The following is a 27,659-nucleotide window of genomic DNA, read 5'->3' as shown; positions in this document are numbered from 1 at the left end:
AGGGGCCAAGTCATGTAGCATCTTTGAGGACATGTTCAAGAGCTAGGATTTTATTTAAATTATTATGGAATACATTAGAAGATTTAAAGCAAGCAAAAGACTGATTTGATTTTTTAATTTAGGCTGCTTTGTAGAGATTAAGGGGGCAAACATGGAAGCAAGGAGACTATTGTGAAAGGTATTGTAGGCAAAGATGTAGGTAATTTGCATTAAAGTGATAATGGAGACAGAACTAAATATATTTTATAAGTGGATTTGATAGGACTTGCTGATGGATTTTATGTGGGAGATGTGGGAAAGGAAAGTCAGGATGATGACTAAGAAGTTAGCCTAAGCAACTGGATGGGTGATGGTCTAGGCTGGGAGAAAAAAGGTTGAGGGGAGGAGGGTAAGATCGTTGGTTACATCAAGTGAGATGTCAAATAGGTACCGGTAGTTGGTTATATGACTCTGTAGGGGTGTCGAACTCAATCAGAGAAGGGGCCAAAATCTAAAATCCAGCCTAAATCACGGGCCGAATGGTTTACTGAACAGTCATAAACTGTCATTGTGATGGAACGCAGCGGAGTGCAGTGATGACAGCGCGATGCGGGCCACATTGCAAGGCCTGGCGGGACGGATTTGGCCCGCGGGCCTTGTGTTTGACACGTGCTCTAGAGCTTAGGCCAGGACTAGAGAAATTTGGAGTCACGTAGATGATATTTAAAGCCATGGAAATGTGGGAGACTTCCTAGAAAAATGGGTAGATATGCAAGAGACGAGAGCCCAGGTCTGTGGTAGGAAGAAAATGGGATATATGTCACTAAAGGAATATATGACAAGAGGCAAGTTGTGAACTTGATGGGATGCTGCAGAATGGGTGAAAAAGATGGCAGCAGATATGTGACCCTTTGATTTGGCAAGGTAGACTTCATTGGTGACCTTAGGAAAATTAGTTTTACTGGGGTGGGGTGGTACAGATTGAAGCTCTATTTCAGGGATTTGGAAGGAGAGTGAGCATCACTGTTGTATAGTGGTTGAGAGGGAGAACTGTGGAGCTAGAATAGCTGCATTTGAGTCTGCCTCTGGCACTTACCAGCTGTATAACATTGAGTAAGTTGCTTAACTCAGTGCCTCTTTTTCTTCATTTCTGAATTGAAGAAAATAATGATTATGTGTTAGGCAAATCTTTGAATGCTGCCTTGTTTATAATTAACACTGTTTTAGGTGAACAGAAAACTTTAAAAAATGTTATGAGTCAAAATAGTATTCTTTTTTTTTAATATATATTTTATTGATTTTTTACAGAGAGGAAGGGAGAGAGAGAGAGAGTTAGAAACATTGATGAGAGAGAGTCATCGATCAGCTGCCTCTTGCACACCCCCTACTGGGGATATACCTGCAACCAAGGTACATGCCCTTGACCGGAATCGAACCCGGGACCTTTCAGTCCCCAAGCCGACGCTCTACCGGTTTCGGCAAAATAGTATTCTTTTTAAGCCTTCAGTTTTTGAATTACTTAACTTTACTGCCATTTCCCCTTTTCCCCCATTAAGCTAAAATTAGTTATAGTTACTTAGTATTTATGCTTATAATTTTCTTTTTTTTTTTAAGAAATATATTTTTATTGACTTCAGAGAGAAAGGGAGAGAGAGATAGAAATATTAACGAGGAGAGAGAATAATTGATCGGCTGCCTCCTGCACGCCCCCTAGTGGGGATGTGCCCTTCACTGGAATTGAACCTGGGACTCTTCATTCCACAGTCCCAGGCTCTGTCCATGGAGCCAATCCAGCCAGGGCTATAATTTTTCTTTAGTTTTAACAAAGCGTATTCCAGGTATCATGTAGCCTACTCAGATGACTAGCACTGCAGTCGTCACTTTTGGAATAAATAAGGCACTGCAGTTGTAGGAATTGTGATTGGTCCTTCTACAATGTACATTGGTGTGGTAAAATTAAGTCCTTATCCAAGTTTCTATCCCTTCAATTGTATTTCAGGTGAATTCTTTTAAATGATGAGCTTTAAAGCTTCAATTATTTAAGACCTGTGGTTTCCAACCTTGGTTTTGTGAAACTAGAATAGGTTCATGATCTGGAGGTATTTTTTGCTTTAAAGTTGTATAATTGCTAAATGGCATCTGTTTGAGGGAGGAACATCTGAAGAAGAGCTAAGTGTAAGATGTAACTCAAATTTGTATAGAACTTTTTAGGTAAGGCATCTCATGGTTTTGGACTTTGCCTCCCATTTTGAATGTATTCATCCAGGATACATTTATTATTTAATCTCCTCTGTGCTAAACAAGGTGTTAGATATTGGGAAAATAGTAGGAAACAAGATGTGAAATGACCATCTTCATATTGTATACCAGTTAACAGAGAAGACAAGAGTTGAACAGGTAATTACAAGTGTTGTGAAGTCCAGAATGTTGTCAAAATATATGTCTGGGGGATCAGAAAAGGCTTTCCTGTCATGATAACATTTGATCTCAGCCTTCAAGAATGAAAGACAGTTTGGGTCAAAAGGAGGGGAATGGAGGTCTATGAGAGCATTCTAGGTTTTAGAGAGCAGTTAGGATGAAGCCCTAAAGCAGTGTTTCCCAAACTTTTGACATATGTGTACCCCTTCTATAATTTTCGTAACACTGAGTACCTCTCGTACTCATGAGAACGTAGAATTAGGCGCAGCTAAGCACGGTGTAGTGCATATCCCTGCCAAACACGGGTGAAACTCGTACCCCCACCAAACTGTTCCCATACTCCTGGGGGTATGTGTACTACACTTTGGGAAACACTGCGCCTAGAGTGAAAGAAAATGTGTATTGGATGAAGTTGAAAAAAGAGCAAGGGGAAGAATAGCATTGGATAGCACCAAAAAGAGGAGCCAAATCACATGACTTTGTTGAGTCATGCTAAAGATTTTGGATGTCACTGAAGGATAATAGGAAACCAGTGGCAGGTTTTAAGGCGGGTTTTAATATCAAGTTTTCATGTTGATATTTAAAACAAAAATATCCTGGTTGCAGTTTCAGCATGAAATAAAATTCAGTAAATCTGTATTGATTATAATTCTGTAGGTGTATCAGGATTCTGAGTTTTCATTTTCATTATTGAAAGTGTAGGTGTTAAAATTGACATCTTGAAATACTTAAGGTTGATGTTTTGTTCTCAAACATTTGCTTAATCATACTTGCTAATAAAATTAGATACTAGTCTTTCCTTTGATAATGGGAAGGAAAATCTTTTTTTTATGTTCAAGTTTTCTGTTTTGTTTTTAAACAGAAAAGGTTTTCTGCTGTTTTAAAATGTTTTGTGAGTTTACATATCACTAAATGTGGCACTTTTATAAAATTATGAACTTCTTTGCTGAAGAGAAATCTCAAGATCTAACCAACTCAATTTTTCAGAAGATAAAATTGAAAGGCAGACATTTAATTATGTGCCCAGATTTTGTGAGTTTAAAAGTAAAGGACAGAATGCCTAAATTTGTGCTCCTGCTGCTAATGCTAAGTTCTCCTCTGAAGATAGTATATTGTGTGGTGAAAAGAAAGTAAGTTTTGAGTCCACATATACCAGTGTTCAAATCTTAGTTTTGCCACTTACTAACTGACTTCCTTATTAGTATAATAGGGAGAATTATATTTGTTTCTTTCTGTAGTTGAAAGGATTGAATGTGGCACATTTTTTTTAGAGCCTAGTCCTTTCCTTCTTCCTTAAATATTGGTTGATTAAACACAAATAGGTTACATTTCTATTGCTACTGTTACTATTATCACTATCATTGCTACTGCCACTACCACCTAACATTTGTATTCATTGATAAGTTGTCTATTACTACCGAATTCTATTAGGTAAACATTTTATCTCCATTTGAGGCTCTGAAGCACAAAGTCAGGATAACTTGCTTAGAGTCACAGAGTTAGTAGCTATAGCGTGTGACTGAACAGTGATTTAAACTAAAGCTTTTTAGACTTGAGTCATGTTTTTTATTTACTACTATACTGTACTTTCCTATTAACTTTTCTATTTTTTATTATAACATTTTCATAGTGATAGCTGCTATTATAAGGGAATAAGTTCTGAGGCGTCATGGTTATTAGTGCTTTACAGTTTTAAGAAATAAGCCTTTTAGGTATTTTTATAGTCTTTCCCCCTTCACCCACACTTGTTACGGTACCTTTATCACCATATTAAAGTATATTTTTTGTTCCTGTTTTACAGGAAGAACTAAAAGGTGATCATTTTACTCATGAACTTTAACCTTGTTACCTTCCTTTGATCTTTCCCTTTCTACAGACTCCTTTTGGCCTAGAAAATCAATCTTTCATTCTTTAAGGAAGAAAAACTCAGCAACAATAGCAGCAAAAACAAAACAAAAATCATATTTTTCCTCTAGTCACTTGCATTCTCGCTTTTCAGAGGTGAACCTTGAGAAATACTAGTCTTTAATTTTCTACTCATTTGCCTTCAACCATTTATTTATTTATTTTTTTAAAATATATTTTTTATTGATTTTGTACAGAGAGAAGGGAGAGAGAGAGAAACATCGATGAGAGAGAGAGTCATCGATCAGCTGCCTCTTGCACACCCCCTAGTGGGGATGTGCCCGCAACCAAGGTACATGCCCTTGACCGGAATTGAACCCGGGACCCTTCAGTCCCCAAGCCGATGCTTTATCCATTGAGCCAAACCGGTCTCTGCAACCATTTATTTCTTAATGCTTTTCAATATAGTTTCTTTTTATTTATCTTCAACCAGAATTGCTAACCTCAGTGTTACCAATGGTTTATATTGACTTAATATAAAGATTTTATATAAACTTTGTTCTTTGACCTGTATTTATAACATTAGAAAAGGTTGGTGCTGCCGTGTTTTTTGTTTTGTTTTGTTTGTTTTTTAACTTTTGAGGTATTGATTCCCTAATACTTTGGTTCTCTTTTTTCTCAAGTCAGTTCTAGTCCCTTAGTTTTTTTCTTGCCTTTTATTTGTATTTTGCAAGTTCTGTTTTCATGACTTTTTTTTCTCTCAATCATTTCTGCTCTTGTTACCTCATTCGCATTCATTCCCAGGGATGGTTTCTATTATAATTTGTGGCAGTTGTCCTTAAAATTTTCTGTGTGTATTGTACATTCTTTGAAAGTTTAATTAAAGAGTTCCTTTAGAATGTTGCATATATTCCATACGCATTTACCTTGAATTTCTGAGCTTTTCCAAGAGAGTCTCTGCTTCATGCAATTATTTCTCATATTTATGTTTGACTTACGTAACCATTGACCACTCTTCAAAGCCTTAAGCTCTTATTTTCAATTTTAGCTGTTTAGTTTCTTATCTGAACTTCAAACAATATTTCTGAAAATAAATGTTATCTGAATTAAATTATTTTCATTTCATTTTTCCAAATTATTCAGGTGTTGACATAAGGTTCAAATCTCTAGATAATTTTTAGTTTTAAAAGAGTTTGAGTCAAGCCAAGGACAGTGCTAGGAAGCAAGATCTGAATGCTCTGAGGATAACAGTTTTGCAGTTTCTTTTATATATTAGGAATTAGAGAATGGAAGGAAGATAACATAAAAGTGGGCAAAAGCAAGGTGTGAGGTAGTAAAGATTCTGTGCTCCCTTGAGGGTGGTTTATCAGGAGCCTGGAAAAGAGGATTAAGGTGTGTTAACCTAGATGCACAAGAATAATGAACAGGGCTTGCTTAAACACCTGTTGATAATGAAATTCTATATTCAGATGTGAGTACCATGACCTGCCCAGTTAGGAATTTATGACTAGATAAATCTGTGAATTTACTTTTCATCACTGAACTTGTCTATTTTATTTTAGAACCCTTCTTTGTCCACAGTTTCCCCATTTGGTTATCAGTCAATCCAAAGGATGTGTTGATGATCAGCCTTTTGGTCAGAATGTGTAGTTTCACAGTACTAGGAAGGCTCATTCCTAAGGAAGTCTCAGTATCTATGTTGTTTTATTTGAATCATTGGGGATGGGGCAATACTCTAAGCATGGGATGTGAGTTGAGGCTGAATTTTCTCAGAAGGGCAGGTACATGGAAGGCAGTCAGGTCTTATGGCCTTTGTTGTGAAAAACAACTTGCAATATTTCTGTCCTGTGTAATAACATGATCAGAATTTTTGCCATCTTTCATTTTTTCTATATTTTGCATCTAGTATAACATTTACATAAGCCATAAAATAACTATTAAAATTATCTTCTACATCTTTGGTAATCATGAACAGTTGGAGTATATAGAAATACCCAAAGGATAATTATATTATTATTATTAATGTTATTAGCAGACAGGTAAAGACAATCAAACAAAATGGTTTCAGATTTCAATATCAGTCGGTAGGTATACATGCTTATTGATATCTCAGGATAGCTGTCTACCTCTAATGTCAGTGGCTTGCATCTTAGAGGAGTTTTTGATATTCATTGTAGGCAGAGATGAGTGTTAGAGACAGGGGTAGATGTCCATTCATGATTAGGTCCTTGATAAGGTCCCATCCAAAGGTTAGAGAGTCTTTGATGTCCTTTCCAATAAACAAAATCTTCAGGTAGTAGAAAATGACTGTGTGTGTGTGTGTGTGTGTGTGTGTGTGTGTGTGTGTGTGTTAATCCTATCTATTGATTTTTAGAAAGTGGAAGGGAGAGGGAGAGACAGAGAGAGAAACATTGGTGTGAGAGAGGCACATCAGTTGGTTGCTTCCCACATGTGCCCTTGACCAGTGCTGGGGATTGAACCTGCAAACCAAGGTATGTGCCCTTTATCAAAATCAAACTTGTGACCCTTTGGTTTGTAGGCTGACACTAAGCACTGAGCAAAGTCGGCCAGAGCTCGGAATAGTTTTTGATTTCTTCCTCTCTTCTTCCAGCACTCCCATGATGCAAATGTTGGTACCCTTGAAGTTGGTACCTAGAGGCTCCTTACACTACCTTTATATTTTTAGATTCTTTTTTTTTTTTTCCTGCTGTTCTGATTGGATGTTTTTTGCTTCCTTATATTCAAAATTCTTGATTTGGTTCTTCACATTCTCTATTCTAAAGTTAAGCCCCTGTAAATTATTACTTATTTCAGTTAGTATATGCTTCATTTCTTCCTGGTCCTTTTTTATGTTGATGTTATCAGTAAGTTCTCATTAAGTTCCTTGAGCATCCTTATAACCATTGTTTTGAACTCTGTGTCTGGTAGTTTTCTTGCGTCTTTCATTTAGTTCTTTTTCTAGAGATTTCTCCTGTTCTTTCATTTGTGACGTGTCTTTGTCTCTGCATTTTAGCTGCTTCCCTGTATTTGTTTCTATGTATTAGGTAGATTTTCTATGTCTCCTGGACTTGGTAGTAGGTGACCTCCATGGCATGAAGCCTCAGTCACCTGAGCTGGACATTCCAGGTGTGCCCCTGTATGAGCTGTGCCCACTGTCCGATTGTAGTTGAGCCTTGATTTATGTTGGCGCCTTTGAGAGGGATTAACCCCCAAATCAGTTGGTTGCTAGGATCAGCTGCAGCTATAACTGAAAAGCAGGAGCCCACCCTATGGAGCAGGACTTGCTTCAGTGGGGCTTTGGTACTCAACGAGTCCTCCTTGTGAGTGTGTCACTCATGGAGGTGGTAGAGTTGTACCACCTTCCATTGTGATTGAAGTTGACCACCTGGTACAATGGGTCTGAGGCCTCCCGGGAGGTACAAAGTTAGCCTTTGCCTGTGCCCTGTCTGGGACTACCCAGCATGAGCTATAAGCAACCTGCGCATGGCTGCTACTTGTGTTGAGTTTGAAGGTACCCAGGAGAGGCCAACCTGTGAACCAAGGCTGGCTGCTGCTAGTACCCGGCCTGGGGCCAATTATTGAGAGGTATGGAGAATGAAGATACTAGCTATTGCTTGTTGAGAGATTATAGTGTTTTAATCTGCTGTTGGAATCAGGATAATGCTGGCTTCATTTGGAGTAGTTTATAATAGGTATTCTTCTTTGAATGTTGGTAAGATTCACCTCGGAAGCCATGCAGGTCAGGGAAGCCATGCAGGTCAGGACTTCTGTTTTTTGGGTACTAGTTTTTTTTTTTTTAAATACTGTTTTAATATGCTAAACCCTTCACTGAATTTTCTTGAGGGTTCATCTTTTTATTTTTCTGAAGTTTTTCTATTCTCTTGCCTTTTCTTTATGCATTCCTGTTCACTTTCCAATAATTCCTCATTAGTCAGTTCCTCAGGAACCACTTCTAGGAGCTCCTTAATGCCATCCTCATTCTCATCCAAGTTAAAGTTGTTTGCCATCTCAACAGCCTTGTTGAATTTTGCAAACTTTTTCTTTTTTAACTAGAGACCTGATGCATGGAATTCATGCAGCCCCACACAGCCCCGGCTTTGTCCAGACAGTCATCTGGCTATTTTGTCTAATTAGCATATTAGCTCTTTATTATATAGGATAATAAAAAGCTTATTTAGAAAGTTACAGAAGTACAAGTTAGCTGTTGAAGAAATGGGCTCAAGAAACAAGTGACGGAGGCAAAAGAAGGAGCCCTTGGCATTTAACAGAAAGAATAGAGGGATGGGGAAAGGAGCTGGCATGCTTCCAAGAGGGAGAGCTGAATTTTGCAACCTTTGTCCTTTGATGTTATAGCTACAATGTCACTTAGGCAATAGACATTTTTCAGCTCTGTTACAATCTTATTGTATATGTAGTCCATCACTGACCAAACATTATTATGGTGGCTGACTGTGTGTTTTTCTACCCTCTCCTGGCCTGTAGAGTTTCTGCTGAGAAATCTGCTAATAGCCTAGTTGTAATGCCTTTGTAGGTTTATTATCTCCGCGCGCCCCCCCCCCCCTCCCGCCCAACTGCCTTTAAAATTTATTTGTATCATTGGCTTTTGACAGTTTTAATATGATGTGCCTTGCAGAAGTTATTTTTGTGTTGAGATAATAAGGTGTTCTTTTACCATCATGGACTTGTATATCCAATTTTTTCCCTCAGGTTTGGAAATTCTCAATTATTTTTTTTCCCCCCCTCTCTTCATTATTATAATATTTCTTTAAGTATACTCTGCTCCCTTCTCCTGGGATACCTATTAGTCTTATGTTGACTTTTCTAATGGAGTGACATTTCTCGTAGGGTTTCTTTGCTTAAAAAATGAATGTTAGTTCTCCTCTTTCACCTGAATCCTTTCTATATTTCTATCCTCCAGCTTACTAATTCTCTTTTCCATATGATATGTCCTATTTCCAATGCATTCTAATGTAGTTTTAAATCTCATTCATTTATTGAGTTCTTCAGCTCCAGAATTTGTTTCTCAGAATTTCAGTCTCTTTGTTAAAGTACTTCTGTGCATTACTTTTATTGCTGAGGTCATTGCATTGCCTTTTGGAATTTTCTTTTAGCTAGTTGAATTTTTTTCAAGCAGCTAATTTCTTATTTTTTTACAACAGCTTTTTTTTTTTTAATATCAGATTCAGTATTTCATGTCTCTGGGTTTGCTTGCTGGAAAAAATATTTTTTTTATGTGAATACTATATTACTGTGATTTATGGTGTTTGATGAGAAGCACCTTTGTTGCTGCATTTGAACTAGTGAACACTTTTCTTGTTTAGGCAAGACCTGTGTAGTTTGATTCTAATAGTTCAACAAGTTGCTGCTTAGGAGTCTTCCTTTTGTTTTCTAGAAAGTGAAACTATCAGAAGTTAATGTTCTTTTCTCACTGGAGCTGACTTGCTTCTAAGTTTGGGATAGGTTATATTAAAAAAAGAAAAAGGAAAAAGAAAAAAGGTAAAGCATGGTGGCAAACCCCAGGGAATGAATGTACTTGGGGCTTCTAATGGGGCTTCTAATGTGCCCACAACTCAGTAGGGGATCATCAAGTGGAGGGGTTCCAGAGATCAGTGAATGGTCCTCTTGCTTTTTGGGGCAGATAATGGGGAGACAGTTTCCTTCAGTTCTCTTTGTCTGCCTTCTTCTTTTTCCCTTCCCCTGTCAATGCAGTCTTCCTTCAGGGAGACCAGCTGTAGTTCTCATGGCCATGCAGATCCTCACTCACAGCCTTTACCTTCCATTTCTCTGTCACAAAGGTTATTGTGGCTCACAGCTGGTCTGGCCAGCACCTTCCCTGCCATCAGTTCCGGCTTCCTGCTTGTATGCAGTCCAGTCCACCCCACTTCTAGGTGCACAGATGATTGGATTTTCGAGTATCCCGATATGTTGTGCAGAGATTTTTTTACTTTTTTCAGTTGTCGATGTCTTAACTAGTTGTAAATCAAAGGGGGAGTAAAAGGGAATAACTCATCCTGTTGTGGTGCTAATGTTTGTAATATAGCTTTAAGGCTATTTAATAAACTTTCAGTGATCAGTCTCTGAAGTTTTTCCTGCACTCTGTCAAATGTGTTACATGTTTTGAAGCTCCTGATGACATTAAGTAGCCAACATTGGAAGAATAGTTAAGTTCTCTGAGAAATTATGACTTCACTAGAGGCCCGGTGCATGAAATTTGTACACTTGTTTGGGGGGTGGGGGGTTGGTTCCCTTCACCCATCCTGCACCTTTTTGCAGTCTGGGAACTCTTGGGGGATGTCTGCCTGAGCCAGCAGTCAGACATCCCTCTCACAGTCTGGAGCTCTCGCAGCGAGGGACCATTTGCTCCTTATTGCCTGCCTGCAGCAGAGGATGGAGAGGCTCCCGCCACTGTGCTTGCCAGCCGTGAGCCTGGCTTCTAGCTGAGCAGTGCTTCCCCTGTGGAAACACACTGACCACAGGGGGCAGCTTCTGCATTTAGCATCTGCCCCCTGGTGTTCAGGGTGCATCAAAGCGACCGGTCATTCCACCATTTGGTCAATTTGCATATTAGGGCTTTATTATATATGATAGGATTATGGTTAGGAAGAGGTTTCTGAACCTAGCTAGCTTTTGTTGGTATTACGACGTTAAAAAGAGGTTTTATTGTCATGCTGAAGTATTTGGACATTTTGTGGAATAACTTATGGACAGTGGGGGAGATTATTAAAGCAAGACAGCAACTTGATCAGATCTCTAAGGATGATACTATGGTATACAGAGGTTTGATTAGATAGCATTTTGGAGACAAGGAAGATTAGTGGTTCTTGTTTATTTTAACCCTAGCTTTTTTTTTTTTAAGGATATTTTGCTTTTAATTTATGTTAATCCTAATGAATATTTTCCCATGTATTTTCAGAGAGAGTGGAAGGGAGAGGGTGAGGAAGAAGAGGGGAGGAGAAAGAGAAACATCATGTGAGAGGGACACATCGATTGGTTGCTTCCCAGATGTGTCCTGACCAGGGTTGGGGATCAAGCCTGCAATCGAGATATGTGCCATTGACTTCAGTCTGCTGGCCGGTGCTCTACCCACTGAGCCAAACTGGCTACGGCTTAATCCTAGTTTTAAGAATGAGTTGTGTAATGCCTGCATTTGGACATTGTTAGGAAGGTAATATTCTTGGGACATATGTACCCAAATATACTTGAGGGCCATCTCTCAGTCAGAATATAGAAGGAAAGAATAACTAGGAAAAACTTGTCAAAATGCTGGACACATTTTTATTGACTTGTGTTTTTATCTTAGATTTTTGAACTTGAATTCTTAATTTTGTCATAATCGGGTTATACAGAAACTGAGAGCTATTTTTTATAAGTTTTTGGTTGATATGCCCATGACTTAGTATGCCCTTATATAGTATAGTGTGATTATTAGTAGGTACTTTGTAACACTTAGAAGACACAACCTATTTGAAAGGGAATAGAGGAAGTGAGAAGAGTAGAGAGATAGAAAGATGAGAGAAAAACATCATTGATTGGCTGCACGCCCCCTACTGGGGCTCAAGCCTGCAACCTAGGCATATGCCCTGACCGGGGATTGAAACAATGTGACCTCTTGATTCAGGGGTAAGTGCTCAACCACTGAGCCATACCAGCCAGGCCCAGGTGCCCTTTTAAACTAACCAGTTAATTTCTCAATTCTCCCCCTAATCAATTTATTTCCTAGATCTTCTGGGGTTCTGTGTTCCTTACTCATTCTGATCCTTTTCAAAGGCTATACAGGCAGGCCTCTATGGTCACCATCTTGGCTTCTACTGTGCATGTCTTAGAGTAGAAGCACCTTTCTCTGCACCATCTTGACTTATACTGCACATGTGCTTACCTCCCTTTTCTTGTTCTCTCTCTTCTCCCAGTAATTTATGGGGAAAGACTGGTGGTTCCCTGGAGAGTGTGTGAAGCTGTAACTTCCCAGTGTAGTAAGCAGGCTTACTAGATACAGCTCCCTGATTTATTAGGCTTAACAATATCTGATTCCCTTTGCTCCCTTCCTTTATCAGTATCTTGCTACCTATGCTAATGTGTTTCTCCCCTGAAGAACTGTGGCTTTATAATCTTACAAGGGTAAATGAAGGTCTCATCTCCTGTAGCTTCTTCTTGCTGTCAAGTGGCATAGTCCTTCGTAGGCCCAGGCCAAGAAATTCTTCCTATCTGGCAAAGGAATAAAGGAGTTAAAGGGAAGGGGGAATCTTCTCTCAGGGAAAAGGGATTTTGCAAAGTCCAGGTCAGTCTGGTGCTGTCCTAGGGAGGTGGCATGTGCAGTAGTGAATTGATGGTGATGCTGAATAAGCTGGCATTCTTGTATTCTATAGGTGACATATTTGACAAAGTTAAAAAGATACGGTCCAAAAGTGAGAATTATAGCAACTAAAGTTATGATGGGAGGCAAAAGTAAAGTGATAGAGGGAGGACTAACTTTACAGTGTCCCAGATTAGATTGGAGTAAAGTATGTCACACCTATCTGCAGCCCTCTTGTTTACCATACTTATTTCAAATTAGGGTGAGGGGAACATTTTAAGATTTCTCCCCTGAATATCCTTGGGCTCTTTATGTTTGAATTACTTGGGCAGAAAAGAGAAAGCAGTTTTAAGTGAAGCCTTTAGATCGCTCCATACTTTACCAACTCAACCATCTAGTCCTGACAAATCAATCCAGCCAGACTGCTGAATTTCATTTTCAGAGGGGGTGATGCATATGGGTTTCTAATGTAAGGCTTATACTGTATAAACAATCAGGTAAATAAGGTCGTAGGTATACACCCTATGAAAACCAAAGGGAAAATCCCCACAAAGCAGATCATAAACCAGTTTCTGAGTCTATAAGACTGTCAGTTGAGAAGACTTCCAAATGCAAGGCTTTTCTTGGAATGAAAGTAAGCAGTTACAATCTGATAGATCCTCTTTGTCTGCAGTTTCAACATTTCTAGTGATTCCATCAGGTGTTCAAGGTGACTAATGTGCTTCATACACAGCCTTAGGAAAAAAGTTTAGTTCTCAATAATTCTTAGATTAAAGATGGTTGGGGGGAAAAATGAAACATTAGCTTAGAGGGTTGAAGAAAACTAGAATAATTCCGGAACCAGTTCAGTTTTTAGGTAAACAACATTTTGAAGTCAGTTAACTGCACTAGAGTCAAGTATCCACAACTGGGCATTGTGATTTCAGTTGAAACATATATATTTTTTAAAATTTATTTTTGGGAGAAAAGAAGATGGTGGCATACAGGTAAACACCTAAACTGCTGACTCGCACAACAATTTCAAAAACTGAAACTAATAGGGAAAACAGTCGTCATCCAGAACCATAGAAAGGCTGGCTGAGTGGAAATTCTACAACTAGAAGGAAAGAGAAAAGCACACTGAGACTCAGAGGAGCTGCAGGAGGCAGAGGTACTGAGACGCACGCCCACGGAGAGGACTGGCGGCTGAATGCGCAGCTGGTTTTCTCAAGCAAGAGGGAGACAAAAGCCCCCGACTGCACTGAACTCCATTTCTGAGCAAGATTCTGGGGACCCAGACTCATTCGGGGAGAAACTGGACTGTCTGGTGGCGGGTGGAACTCGAGGGTGGCTTTCTCTCAGAGGTGCTTGCAGTGATTACCTCAGGGGCCTATTAGGGCAGGACTGATTGCTCCTCTCTGAGACTCTGTCCCATCCAAGCTGAGCACAGAGGCTTTTGCAAATCTTGTCTCATAAGGGTGTCTCCAGCACAGAAATTCTCTCAGCATAGACACAGCTGATCTTCACAGCCGATTGGCCTGGAGGTCAATTCCTCCCAATGATACCAACAACAATCAAGACTTAACTACATCAAGACTGTGCACACAGCCCACAAAGGGGTGCACCAAGAGTGTCCACCTCAGGTAACTGGGGAGGCTGAGCCACTGGGCCCTATAGGACACCTAGCACACAAAGCCACTCTTATCAACTCAGGGAAACCGCCAAAATGCGGAGACAAAAAAATATGGTGAGCCAGTGGTGGCAGCGGGGTGCTGAGAGAGCGAGGGAAGGAGGAAGTGGGGAGGTGAGGGGGGGAGGGGGAATGCGTGTTGGTGGTGTGTTAGTGGCGAGAGAAGGGGAAGGCCACTGGCCAGGCCTTTAGGAAGGCCTAAAGTCCTTTAGGAAGATCATAAATTGCTGGGCACCCGGGGTATGAGAAGATTTGGGAGAGATTAACAAATAGTCAATTTTCAGATTAGTTTAATATAAAATTTCCCATTTTTGTGTTTGCATCTGAGGCTTTTTACTTGTATACATGTGGGAGCATTAATGAGGACTACGAGCTGGGAATTTTCAGCTTTGGATGCAGGATTTCCCATGTTTGCCTGGGGTTATGGACATGAACACAGCATCTAGGCCCACAATGGAACAGGAAGCTCTGGCTGGCAGCTTCTGCACCCAGGCTGTGCAAGCTGCACTGCTTGCTGCATGTGCAAGACTAGCAACTTCCAGCAGGAGCACCACTTACCCATAGTGATGGACCTCAGGTTGCACTGGGCTAGTAGCCTGGTACACCTGCCACAGCATCACTGCTGTTGGCCTGTCTGTCCCTCTGTGGGGTGATTGATAGCGGGGCAGATGTATAGTCCTGCAAAAGGAAGCTCCACCCACCCGGCCAGGGCTGCGCAATTTATTGCAATGCAGAGGGCCCACTCACCTGCTGCAGTACTTCTGGCAAGGTAGCCTGGACCTCCCTTTTTGGAGCGAGTGAGGGAGGGGCTCCAGGATCAATACACAGCAGAGAGAGGCCTGGGCCCTCTTTGGGGTGATCATGAAACTCCCCTCCTCCCAATCGGTCACCCTGCCAGCTGGTGGCCTGGGCCTCCCTCTGCAGAATGATTATGGGGCAGTGACTGGCCCCCAAACCAATCCCACTGCACTGCCTTGGCTGGCCTGGTGCCAGTGTGTGTCATAGCATGGTTGTCCGGAAGATCATCCAGATGGTCATTCTGTTGTTCGGTCATTTGGTCAATTTCCATACTATGCTTTTATTATTATAGATGTATTGTGATAAATTTTTCAGTGATAATTGGTTTGCGTGATTCTTATGGATTGATATGCTTATTTTGTGGTGGTGATTTTATTTTGTGAAATTAAGTGGGTGTGATTATTCTCAATGAGTAAGTAACTTCTGCTGTAACTAACTGCTACATACAAATAATGTATTTTTGCCTCCTAATTTGAATTGAAGTTAAACTATGGCAAGCATTTTTCAATGTATATTTGTTGCAATGATATTTAGACTTTTAAAAGAGTAGTTTAAGTACAGAATAATAGAACCATGGCTGATGCAAATGAGGTATTTTTCCTGAATACAAAGTGAAAATTTTGTTGGAACAGATGTGGGTGTATTCATGTTCTAAAGTTACTGAGTTAACATATTTAAATTTAATTTTAAATTCCCACTGCCACCTCCAGCTCCTTCTCTCAAGATTACTGAAAATAGATGCTTGGGTTAAATTTTGTTTTCCACCGAATTTCTAAAGCCTCTAAGAAACTTGAGCAAAACAAAATAGCTTTTTGAAATATTATACTGGAGTGTTAGCTTTTTAATTTTTTTTTACTTTACTGTTTTACTGTTTTGAAAGTTCTGAATTAAAAAGTAAAAATTAATATGAGTGTGTTAGGAGTAATTATAACATATTAAGGCTTATTTGATTTGTGTTAAAGTATTAAGAAAATTATTTGGGGGAGAGACTTAAACGTTTGATTTTTGCATTGCTTTCGCTTCTCCAATTTATTTAGTGTGTGTACTAACAACTTTAAGAGAATGTCCCTCTTAGATGGTCACCCATGCGCATTTCAAGGCCATTATTATTAGTTGTATCTTTAACACAGTATATTCAGAGATTGATAAAATTTTATATTTATGCCTTCAAAATCATTCATTTGAATGACTTCATAGCAGTCTGGACATTAAATTTGTCAAAGCTCATTGAAGCCATTTTTAATCCTTACAGAGAAGAGAAATTAGAAATTCAAATGTTTATGAATGCCCACTTTGCCCAATCCCACTGAACTCTTGTTCCTCGATGTATCAAGTAGGGTCAAGCCTTTTCTGTAGGGTGCCTTGGCCTAGATTATTCTTGCACTCCATTTTGATCCCTACTTAAATGTTATATCATCAGGCATCTTTATTGATGATCTTATATAAGATATATTCACTCATTCTCTTTTTCTTCCTCCTTCCTCCTCTTCATTCTTTTTCCTCTATACTCTGACCTTTACATTGTATTATTTTTCTTTAGAGCACTTGTCTACATGACATTACATTATTTGTATGTATGTATGCGTTGTCTGTCTCCTTCTACCCCCAATGTAAATTCCTTGAAGACCGGAACTTTACTTTTTTCTAAGTTTTATCCTCAGGATCTAGAATAGTGTCTAATTAAATACTTTTGAAAGATGATTGTGCTATTTAGAAGATAATAAATTTATTTATTTTATTATTAGAACTTTATGAAGATAAAGAAAAAAAGTGCCCCTGACAAAAGTGAACTATCTAGTGAGAGATTTTTACATAGCGTACTCTTTAATATTCTGTCTCAGGTACTGTGTTAGGCCCAGAGGCTGCACTCATGAGTAAGAAGTTCTATTTTTAGATTTTGATATTTTTTAATAAAACTAACTTATATAATGTGTACTTTATAGTGTTGTGTAACTTTAAACATTTTATTACTAATATTTATAGATTAGTAATTACTAGGTATACCAGTTAATGATGTGTTTCTTTTTCAATAAATGGAATTACACATATGTTGATATATATATGCGATTTGATATGTATGCTGTTTTGTTGCATTGATAACAAGCTTCAAAACTTGATATGTCAAATTTTCTGAAGGTGTTAACATCATAGATATCTTTACACTTAAAAATATCAAATTTCATACAAAAAAAAAAGAGCATTTGCGGGAAGTTTTAATTTATGCTTTATTTTGAAGAAAGGTGCTGCTGAATACTTTGGGAAGCTTATGTGCTTTGGAAAGCACATTCTCCATTTTAAGATACCTGTGATGCTGGTTTAAATGTTTTATAAGTGACGATTTTGATGTGAAAGACAAATGTCCAGGTCAACAGAGTTTGAAGACCAACAATTACAAGCATTATTGGATGAAGATGCATGCCAAACTCGAAAACAACTTGGCAGAAAAATTAAACGTTGCTCAGCAAACAATTTCCTATCACTTATAAGCAGTGGGAAAGATTTTAAAGGAAGGAAAATGGGTGGTACAACAACTGAACGAAAGACAAATGGAAAACCAAAAAGTCATCAGTAAAATGTTGCTTCAATGGCACGAAAGAAAGTCTTTTTTTGACTGGCGATGAAAAGTGGATTTATTTTGAGAATCCCAAATGCACAAAATCATGGGTTGATCCAGGTCAACCGTCAACATCAACTACTGTACAAGGCCAAATCACTTTGGAAAGAAGACAATGCTCTGTTTTGGTGGGATCAGGAAGGTGTGGTGTATTATTAGCTTCTAAAACCAGGTGAAACCATTAATACTGATCGCTACTGAGAACAAATAATCAATTTGAACCACACTTTGATCTTGAAATGACCAGAATGTGCCAGAAGACACGACAAAGTAATTTTGCTTCATGATGATGCATCATCACACACATAAAAACCAGTTAAAGACATGTTAAAAGATTATGCTTGGGAAGTATTAACCCACCCTCTTTATTCACCAGACCTTGCTCCTTCAGATTACCACTTGTTCTGATCAGTGGCACATGTACTTTCTGAACAGCACTTCAAAATGTATGAAGAAGTGGAAAATTGGGTCTCTGAATGGTTTGCCTCAAAACAAGAAAAGTTCTGTTGGGACCATATCCATAAATTCCCTGAAAGATGGTATTAAGGAGATTTGTTAAGTGAAGCAATGTGCTGAGAGGCCTAGTATATGTAGATCAAAGCGGGGGGAGGGGAATTCTAAAAGAAGAGAAACAGAGAAGTGCAGGGTTAGTGATGGACATTACTTTGAATAAAGCACTTTTGATGTTTCTCTTGAAATTTTCATGTTTTCTTTGATTACAGAATCCACATTATTAACCAATACACTTAGTAGAATGAATACTGCATTATCTTATATTTTATATAGCTGCACAATATACCATGAACAAAATTAACCTAGGGAATTATGCTCTCAGATTTGGAGGGATTTACTGTCCAATCTAGTTCGTATCTGCCAGGGGCTGTTCAGACTATGCTTGAAAACCATTCTAATGATGGAAAACTCACTTTCTCTCAGTCAGTTTATTCTGCCTGTGGGAGGCTTCTGATATTTTTTTTAAAAACTCTGTCTTTATTTTAAGCCAAGGTGATTGCTTTCATTTATTAGTTTTAATTATACCCATGGAAGATATAGTGAATATAGTAAACCTTTTCTTGTGATAGCCCCTCAAGTATTTGAAAGCCTAAAAAGTTCTCTCTGACATTTCTATTTTTCTGACAGAGAATCCCTGAGTAAGCTATCTGACCATTTACCATTCTGGTCTTTTTCTATGAATCTGTTTCATTAAGTATGTTTATATATTTATAAAGGTTGGCACCTTTAAGTGAAAGCACTCGTTACTGCATAAGAAAACTGCGCTGCATTGTTTCCTTGGAAGTTCTCATTGTTCTGTTTTATTGCATCTTTATGATTTAAGTTTTCTCACAACCATTTCACATTTGTCTCACTTGACTTACTATTAACTAAAACACTGGTAGTTGCTCCAACTTCCATCCCACCTGTCGCAAATACTATTGGTAGGTCATGTATAATGCCTGCCTTATTTTGTAGTTTCTGGTTTTCTTTGTGTTTTCCCCACCTCCCTTCACCTCCATCCCCCACCCCCAAATACACACGCACACACAAAATTACTCTTCTTTATTGGCAGATTATGGTTTTGCTGGGCTAAGTGCTTACGGAATATAAAATCAGAGGGAATTTGGCATGCTTTCTGAGGTGGTGGGAATGCAGTTTGCCATTCTTTCAGTATTCCTTTGTCCTTACGCATTTTCAAAATCTGACATTTTTTTGTCTCTTTCTCTAATCTGAAAGATTCAACCCCTCTTTTCTTTCACACGTTACCAGAATGCTAGCAGTGTAGAAGAGGGTAAAGTTTAGCTTTGACAAGATATGTATTATTCAAATCACAAGCTTATTATCAGTAGCTGCTATTTTAGTAAAGTACTTAATGAAAAATCAATCTTGCTTGCCGAGGAGACAGTTTTTAAAAGTAACTAACTCCTTATTATGTGAATGTGATTCTTTTGATTAGGTTATTTAGACTTTTTTTTTTTTACATCATTGATTTTGTATATCAGATTATCAATCCTAGATGTTGATATGATGCAGCATTGGCACTTTTAATTAAGACAAATAGAAAAGAGAACACATTTTCCATATTCCTGATACATACCATTTTGGAATATTATTAAATGTTTATAGTTCAGATTTTTACTAGGCTATAATTTGCAAGAACATAGGTACTTTTTTTTTGGTCAACAGTAAAGATAAAAAACCCCAAAATAATTGAAATACAAATAAAATGTTTCTTATAGGACTAAAGAAAAATTGCCTATCGAATGCAGATTTACCTGTTTTGTTGTTAATTGTGAAATTACAAATCTTCTAGTTTATAATTTGCAATCTTAACAAATTTTAAAAGTAGTCTGCCTTTCAGACTATCTCAGGTACTTAAATTTTTTGTTTATACTTGATTTGTTGTATAATTGATTTGTTGTCATTGTGACTTTTTTTAAAAATATATATTTTATTGATTTTACACAGAGAGGAATTGAGAGGGACAGAGAGTTAGAAACATCCATGAGAGAGAATCATCGATCAGCTGCCTCTTGCACACCCCCTACTGGGGATGTGCCCGCAACCAAGCTGCATGCCCTTGACCGGAATCGAACCCGGGACCTTTCAGTCCGCAGGCCGATGCTCTATCCACTGAGCCAAACCGGTCCCGGCATCATTGTGACTTTTATTGGTTCTTGATTTTATTCAAAGTTGTTGAGCAAAGATTGTTTGGGAATTTTGTCTTACTGTTTTATAAAACTGTAGTCTATAGACCGAAATAATTATGAAAATCACAAAGGTCTTTCTCTAGATTTTTAGCTGCTGACATATTAATCCACTTTGAAAACTAACAGGATGGGAATGGAATAGATTTGGTGTTCAGTTTAGAGAAATGTAAACTGACAGTTACATTATTAGAAAGGCATTATTAAATTGAAAATTCACAACAAACCAGTTTTGAATCAAATTATAGCATTTAGATTTAATGTAGAGACTGAATTTTTTATTAACAACAACTGCAATAAGAACAATATAACACTATGATATAGTATTAGTGATTTCTAGTAAACTGAAGTATGTTTACGTTGATGTCTAGTTAGGTTAATGCTTAGTTGATTGTGTTTAGTCAAGTTACCTAACATGCATAAGTATTGTTTCATGGTAATAGCAGTAATAGCAGATTGCCAGATATAAGTATATCTATAAATACATCATGAGGTTATTATCACTTTCTTCATGCTTATTTCATCACAGATCTCAGTTTTTCGTGCTCATTATAATTAAATGGGAAAATATTAATTTACCATAAGTTATTTTGTCTGCATTTTAAAAACGTTGATATAAGAAACTATATTAAATTACGAAGAAAAAGTTTTTTAAAATCTCTCCTGTACCATTGAAATAAGATTTTTCCCTCTTGTTTTTTATTTAAGTTATAACCCACTTCAAGTCTTTGCAAATAGTAGTAATATATCTATGAGAGAAGTTGACTTATGATAAATAACAAATTACCCTGAAGATGAACTTAGTAGCCCTGTAGGTATTTATCATCTCATAACATTTATCATTCCTTTACGTCAGGCATTAGGTACAGGTAGCCTAGTTCATCTCCTCTTTATTGATTTTAATGCCACCATTATAAAATCTAAAATTCTATGTATGTTTGGGTCTGTTTCTAGACTTTCTTGTCCGTTGTTAAAATAATATATTGAGTAGTATATACTTACGTTTTTCTTTATTGTACTCTTCCTGTGTTTTCTTAGCTATTTATCTACTTCTGAGGGGGAAAAGCCTTTTGATATTTTTATCATACCATACTAATTATATTAGTTTTTAATATTTTAAAATTATTTTACTTTATAATTTTATCTTTTTTGATAGTAATAAAGCCTACTGAGTTTTCAATACATATATTAGTATATATTTGGAAGGATACTGAATAATGACTGTACAAATTATGTAAAGTATATTACTGCAAAGCAGAACTTATATGTCTATATTGCCTTCCACGAACCAGGTGTTTTTTATATATGTTAATTCATGTAACTGTTATGCCAACTAAGTCCATTTGTAACTAAAATTTGTAGAATATGCAATTATTTATGCCTAAATTTTCTTCAACACTTTTTTTCTTCAGCTGTGATGCAGATCCATCAGCCCTTGCAAAATATGTTCTTGCTTTGGTAAAAAAAGACAAAAGTGAAAAAGAATTAAAGGCATTATGTATTGATCAACTGGATGTATTTCTTCAAAAAGGTAAGATCTTTGTTTTAAAAATACTACTTTATTTTATGTCATTTAAAATAAGATTATCTAGCTGTTCTTGAAAGAAATCTGAGGTGACCTCTGAAAATGGATCCTATTCACTTGACCAGAAGACCTCACAAAACCATGCAAATCAAGAGGTTCTGATCCTCATATTCACTTTAAGAAGACTTGTGAAACTGTCCAGGCCTTCAAGGGTATGAATATCCGAAAAGCTACCAGGTATCTGAAGGCAGTCACTTTACAGAAGCAATGTGTGCCATTCCATTGTTACAGTATTGGAATTGGTATGTGTGCCCAGGCAAACAGTGGGCTGAACACAGGATCAGTGGCCTGAAAAGAGTGCTAAATTTTGCTGCACATGCTTAAAAAATGCAGAGTAATGCTGAGCTTAAGGGTTTAGATATAATGTAGATTCTCTGGTCATTGAGCACATCCAAGTGAACAAAGCTTCCAAGATGTGGTACAGAATTTACAGAGCTCATGGGCAGATTAACCAATACATTAGCTTTTCCACACTGAGATGATCCTTACTGAAAAAGAGCAGATTATTCCATCCCAGCTAGTGTGGCTCAGTGGTTGAGCATCGATCCATGAACCAAGAGGTCACCAGTTTGATTCCATATTAGAGCACATTTCTGTCTGCTGGCTAGATCAACAGTATAGTGTGTGTGCATGAGGCAGCTTATTGATGTCTCTCTCTCATTGATGTTTCTCTCTATCCCTCTCCCTTCCTTTCTCTCTAAAGAATTTCTCTCTAAATTTACTCCTGTGGCCTAGGAGTAAAATGAACATAAAATAAACACTAAAGTATCCACACTATTAAAGGAACTCAGTAAGAGACAGGTTTTAATTTTATGATATTTTTTCTTTGAAGATTAAGAAAATGACTGGATGCTTGTTTATTTAAAGACTAGAGGCCTGGTGCACAAAATTTGTGCGGAGGAGGGGGGGTAGGGTCCCCTCAGCCTAGCCTGCACCCCTCTCCAATGCAGGACCCTTTGGGGGATGTCTGGGATTGGGCCTAAACTGGCAGTTAGACATCCCTCTCACAATACTGGACTGCTGGCTCCTAATAGCTCGCCTGCCTGCCTGGTTGCTCCTAACTGGTCACCCCTAACTGCCTCTGCTCTGGCCTGTTCACCCCTAACTGCCCCCCCACCCCCCCGCCAGCCTGGTTGCCCCTAATTGCCCCCCCCCCCCCTGCTGACCAGGTCACCCTCAACTGCCCCATCCCTGCCAGCCTGGTCACTCCTAACTGCCCCCCACCCCCACTGGCCTGGTTACCTCTTATTGCTCCTCCCTGCTGGCCTGGTCACCCCCAACTGCCCCCCTCTGCCGGCCTGGTCACCCCTCATGCCCCTTGTCTCCCACCGGTCTATTTGCCCCCACACACCCTGCTTTTCAGTAGTTTGGTCTTCCCTCACTAATCCCCCTGCTGGCTGGTCGTAGGCAGCCATCTTGTGAGGGAATGAGGGTTAATTTGCATATAATCTCTTTATTATATAGGATAGTACTTCTTAGGGATCTACTTTGAATGTTTTCTAGTGCAGTGCTGTTTAGCTTTTCCACTTGCCAACATCTAGAATCAGGGGTCCTCAAACTTTTTAAAGTGGGGGCCAGATCACGGTCCCTCAGAGAGCTGGAGGGCCGGACTATATGAACTACTAATTCCTACTGTAACACCTCGGCTGCGCTCACTGCCCAAAAAACCTGGCGGGCCGGATCAGACTCCTCTGCGGGCCGCAGTTTGAAGACGCCTGATAGATGATGGTATAATAGTATTTGTGTTTGCACATAGGTAGAGTACATGGAGACTGGTATGGCTGGAAGTGATTGGCCCAGAAACTCTGGCTGTTCCAGCCCTCATCACCCTGAAAACTGAATATATTGGTGTTACCATGGGACTGTGCCATGGCACACTGGTTAGGGAGGTTTTAAGTGGAGAATAATACCTTAGCAAATGGCTTTTAATATGTGGGAATTTTTGGTTTGTTTTATTTTTAGAGACACAGATATTTGTGGAAAAACTTTTTGATGCTGTGAATACAAAGAGTTATCTACCTCCTCCAGAGCAGCCATCATCAGGAAGCTTAAAAGTGGAATTTTTTCAGCACCAAGAAAAAGATATAAAAAAAGACGAGGTAAGGATTTGTGTTAAACCATATACTTTCTTTGAAAACATATAAGGGATAATTAAACTGAGTTGTATTTTCTGTATCTATGTTAGGAGTCTTTAAGACCACCCCCAGTGATTTCACTAGGAATACTCACAGGACTCAATCAGTCATTCTCACAGTTATGATTTCTAACAGTGAAAGAATACAAAACAAAATCAGCAAAGGGAAAACAGTGTATGGTGCAAAGTCTAGGGAGAAGCAGGTGCAAGCTTTCAGAGTTCTCTCCCAGTGGAGCCACCTAAGATGTGCTTAAGGAGTAGTGACAGTATATGTGAACCAGGGAAGCTTGTTAAAGACTCAGTGTCCAGGACTTTTACTTAGTTTTGGCCACCTGGGTACCTTCTGCCTAGTCTGTTCTAGATTCCCATGAGGAAAGCAGGTGTTTGCCATAAACTATATTGCGTACACAGACACTTCAGGCATAAATGAGCTGCTATTATCAGGCAATGATGGGAACCCTCCAGAAATCATAGTTCACAGGTGCCACCCAAGGATCTGTGTTACAGGCAGGCCTGTAACTTTTCTGCATAGTATCTTATAGCTATGGACATTTATTACCTATGTTCTGTGAAAATAATTAGATTGAGAGTTTCTGTTCCACAAGCATTTTGTAGGGAACTATTTTTAAGATAAATAAAATGACCTCATTAATTTAAAAGGTTTAATGGAAAACATCTTTTATACACAATTACCATTCTTTAATAATCATTTAATAATTCAGATCTCAATTTGATGTTTAAGGATTGTAATTCCATTAAAAAAATTGACAATTAAAAATTGCCTTTAACAGTCATTACTTTGTGACCCTGAAAACATTACTTTTTCAAGCCATAGTTTTCTTGGCTGTGAAATGGAAATACTATGAGGTTGTTGTGAGGACTAGTTAAATAATATCTTGAAAGAACCCAGTATTTATGTGGCACATAGTAGGGTTTTTAGTAAATGGTAATTACAATTAGTATTGAGAGATTGTTGTGTGAAAAATGTGGTTGTGACCTTCTGGTTTTTTACCCCCCATAAACCTTTTTTTCCTTCATATTATATAACTAAAACATTTTTATGCAATAATATATATACATATAAAATGTTACATAATAATTCTTAAATATAATTTTATGCCTCTATACCTAAACATTTTATACACATGTATTTGTACATAATTACACAGACAGGCACACATACAATACCCTGTTAAAGGTATTTATCCTTTTCGGAACTGTCAGAATGTCAGGTGGCAATCTAGATAAAAAATGCTGTGGGTGTAGTAAAAGTTCACCATTGATTATGTACTATGGAATATGGTGATCTGTCAACACAAATTACTTACAAGTGTGCACTGAGGCAAATAAAAAGGAAAAAGTGCCTCAGGAGAGTTGTATTTGTACCCAGTATTTTTGGAAGGGGAGGGTTGATATGAGTGGCAAGAGAATAAAAGTGTTAATAAAGGAGAGGAAAGGAAAGACTGTTATAAAATTTTTAAGCAGTGTCAGAGTTTGGTCTGTTGTTAGAATATCCATATTTAACTTATCATCCAACTAGAGGCCCATTGCATGAAAATTGTGCACTCGGGAGGGGGTGAGGGTATCCCTCAGCCCAGCCTATGCCCTTTCACAGTCTGGGAGCCCTTGGGGGATGTCCAAATAACGCTTCCCGCGGGGAGTGGGTGTAAGTTGGCAGTGGGACATCCTTATCGCTGCCATGGAGGTGGGAGAGGCTCCCGCTATCACTGCTGGGCTCAAGCCATGAGCCTGGCTTTTGGCTTAGTGCTCCCCCAGTGGGAGCGCACTGACCACAGGAGGCAGCTCCTGTGTTGAACGTGCGCCCCCTGGTGGTCAGTGCTCGTCATAGTGACAGATCATTCTGCCTTTTGGTCGATTTGCGTATTACCCTTTTATTATTTAGGATTGAGGATACTTTTGACTGTGAGCGGCTTTCACCCAAAGGGATGCTGGAGCAACTGGCATAAACTAGAACATGTTTATATTATCTGTAGACCACCTACATCGGAATATCTTAGGGTTCTTGTAAAAAATGCAAATCTTAATGCCTATCATATTTCTAGAAGCCACATGTTCAGTATTTTCTGAATTTATCCTCTAAATCCTTTTCTTTTTAGTAACACCTATTAATGTGCTATGAAAACAGTGTTCTGAGCACTACAGCATGGAAAATTCTATCCTAAACAATGTAGCATTGAACAAGGGAATGTTTTTCAGGGCTGCTTTCTATTAATTATACAATGTGAATGAAGGTCTTTTGTAGGAAAGAGGAATATATTGCTGCCATACTACCATGAGAAACTGAAGCAATATTTTATTTTCTCAAATGTTCTATTTTTTTTATGACTTGATTAGTTGTAATGCATGCTCATATATTCCCTAATGTGTTCATTGCCAAACCAAATTTATGAACCAAAACATGAATGTTGGACTTTTAAAAGAGGAATAAAGTTGGATTTTTACTGATAATTTTTAGATGAGGACACTTGATTAAAATGTTTTCTCTCCACTAATTATTTTTTAAAAAAAGTATATTTTATGAGTTTTTACAGAGAGGAAGAGAGAGGGATAGAAAGCTGGAAACATAGATGAGAGAGAAACATCGATCAGCTGCCTCTTGCACACCCCCTACTGGGGATGTGCCTGCAACCAAGGTACACGCCCTTGACCGAAATCGAACCCGGAACCTTTCAGTCCCCAGGCCGATGCTCTACCACTGAGCCAAACCGGTTTCGGCTCTCTCCACTAATTATTATCTAAGATAAGCATTTATGAGTTTCTTTGGGTTCACTTTAACTTTCAGCATGCCTGTCTTTAGTGATTAAACTAAATGTATTTTATTTAAATGGCAATGTTTCTTTTATATTTTAATATTAGTTAAGTCATTGAAATAGTAACATGGTAAAGAATGACTGTTGCTAAATCTTCTACACCTTTTTTTTTTTTCCCTTTTGTTTGTCAGATTATAAAAGAGGAAGAACGAGAGAAGAAGTTTTCCAGAAGGCTAAATCACAGTCCTCCCCAGTCAAGCTCCCGATATAGAGAAAATAGGTGATTAATTCATTGAACCATATTTGGTGATTAGACATTGGTTATCTTTTACACAGCTGTTTAGACTTGATTATCTTTTACATGGGGGCAAGTACTGTCTATTTTGTTACTGGTTTAAGAAAGTGTAACTCAGTCCTTTTCTACCATTTATTAGTTATTCTTATTTTTATTCTTAACTTAAGTTCCAGTGAAATCTTTTTTTCTTTTTATTGATTTTAGAGAGGAAGGAAGAGGGAGAGAGAGAAACATCAGTGATGAGAGAGAATCACTGATTGGCTGCCTTCTGCACGCCCCCTACTGGGGATTGAGCCTGCAACCTGGGCATGTGCCCTTTACCGGAATCGAACCTGGGACTCTTCAGTCCACAGGCTGACGCTCTATCCACTGAGCCAAACCAGCGAGGGCTCCAGTGAAATCTTTTTTTTTTTTTTTTTTTTTAATGTATCTTACTCATTTTTCACAGAGAGGAAGGGAGAGAGAGAGTTAGAAATATTGATGAGAGAGAAACATCGACTAGCTGCCTCCTGCACACCCCCTACTGGGGATGTGCCTGCAACCAAGTTACATGCCCTTG

General features: G+C 38.4%; 1 protein-coding gene across 30 annotated transcripts in view; it reads left to right on the top strand.

Moving 5' to 3' along the window:
- Positions 1-27,659, top strand: part of RBM26 (RNA binding motif protein 26) — a 75,527-nt gene that overhangs the window by 1,850 nt on the left and 46,018 nt on the right. For all 30 annotated transcript variants that reach the window (XR_006742964.1, XR_006742962.1, XR_006742959.1 and 27 more), the window contains exons 2-4: positions 21,728-21,846; positions 23,863-23,999; positions 26,997-27,085. Coding sequence is in view for 17 of the 30 variants with exons in the window: in XM_045588731.1 (XP_045444687.1) it covers positions 21,728-21,846; positions 23,863-23,999; positions 26,997-27,085 (345 nt within the window). In the remaining 13 variants the exon portion in view is untranslated. The remainder of the gene's footprint in view (positions 1-21,727; positions 21,847-23,862; positions 24,000-26,996; positions 27,086-27,659) is intronic.

This window comes from Pipistrellus kuhlii, unplaced genomic scaffold, assembly GCF_014108245.1.
Source record: "Pipistrellus kuhlii isolate mPipKuh1 unplaced genomic scaffold, mPipKuh1.p scaffold_m20_p_3, whole genome shotgun sequence".
In the NCBI taxonomy this organism is placed as follows: Eukaryota; Metazoa; Chordata; class Mammalia; order Chiroptera; family Vespertilionidae; genus Pipistrellus; species Pipistrellus kuhlii.
This window is presented reverse-complemented; position numbering and strand designations above follow the sequence as displayed.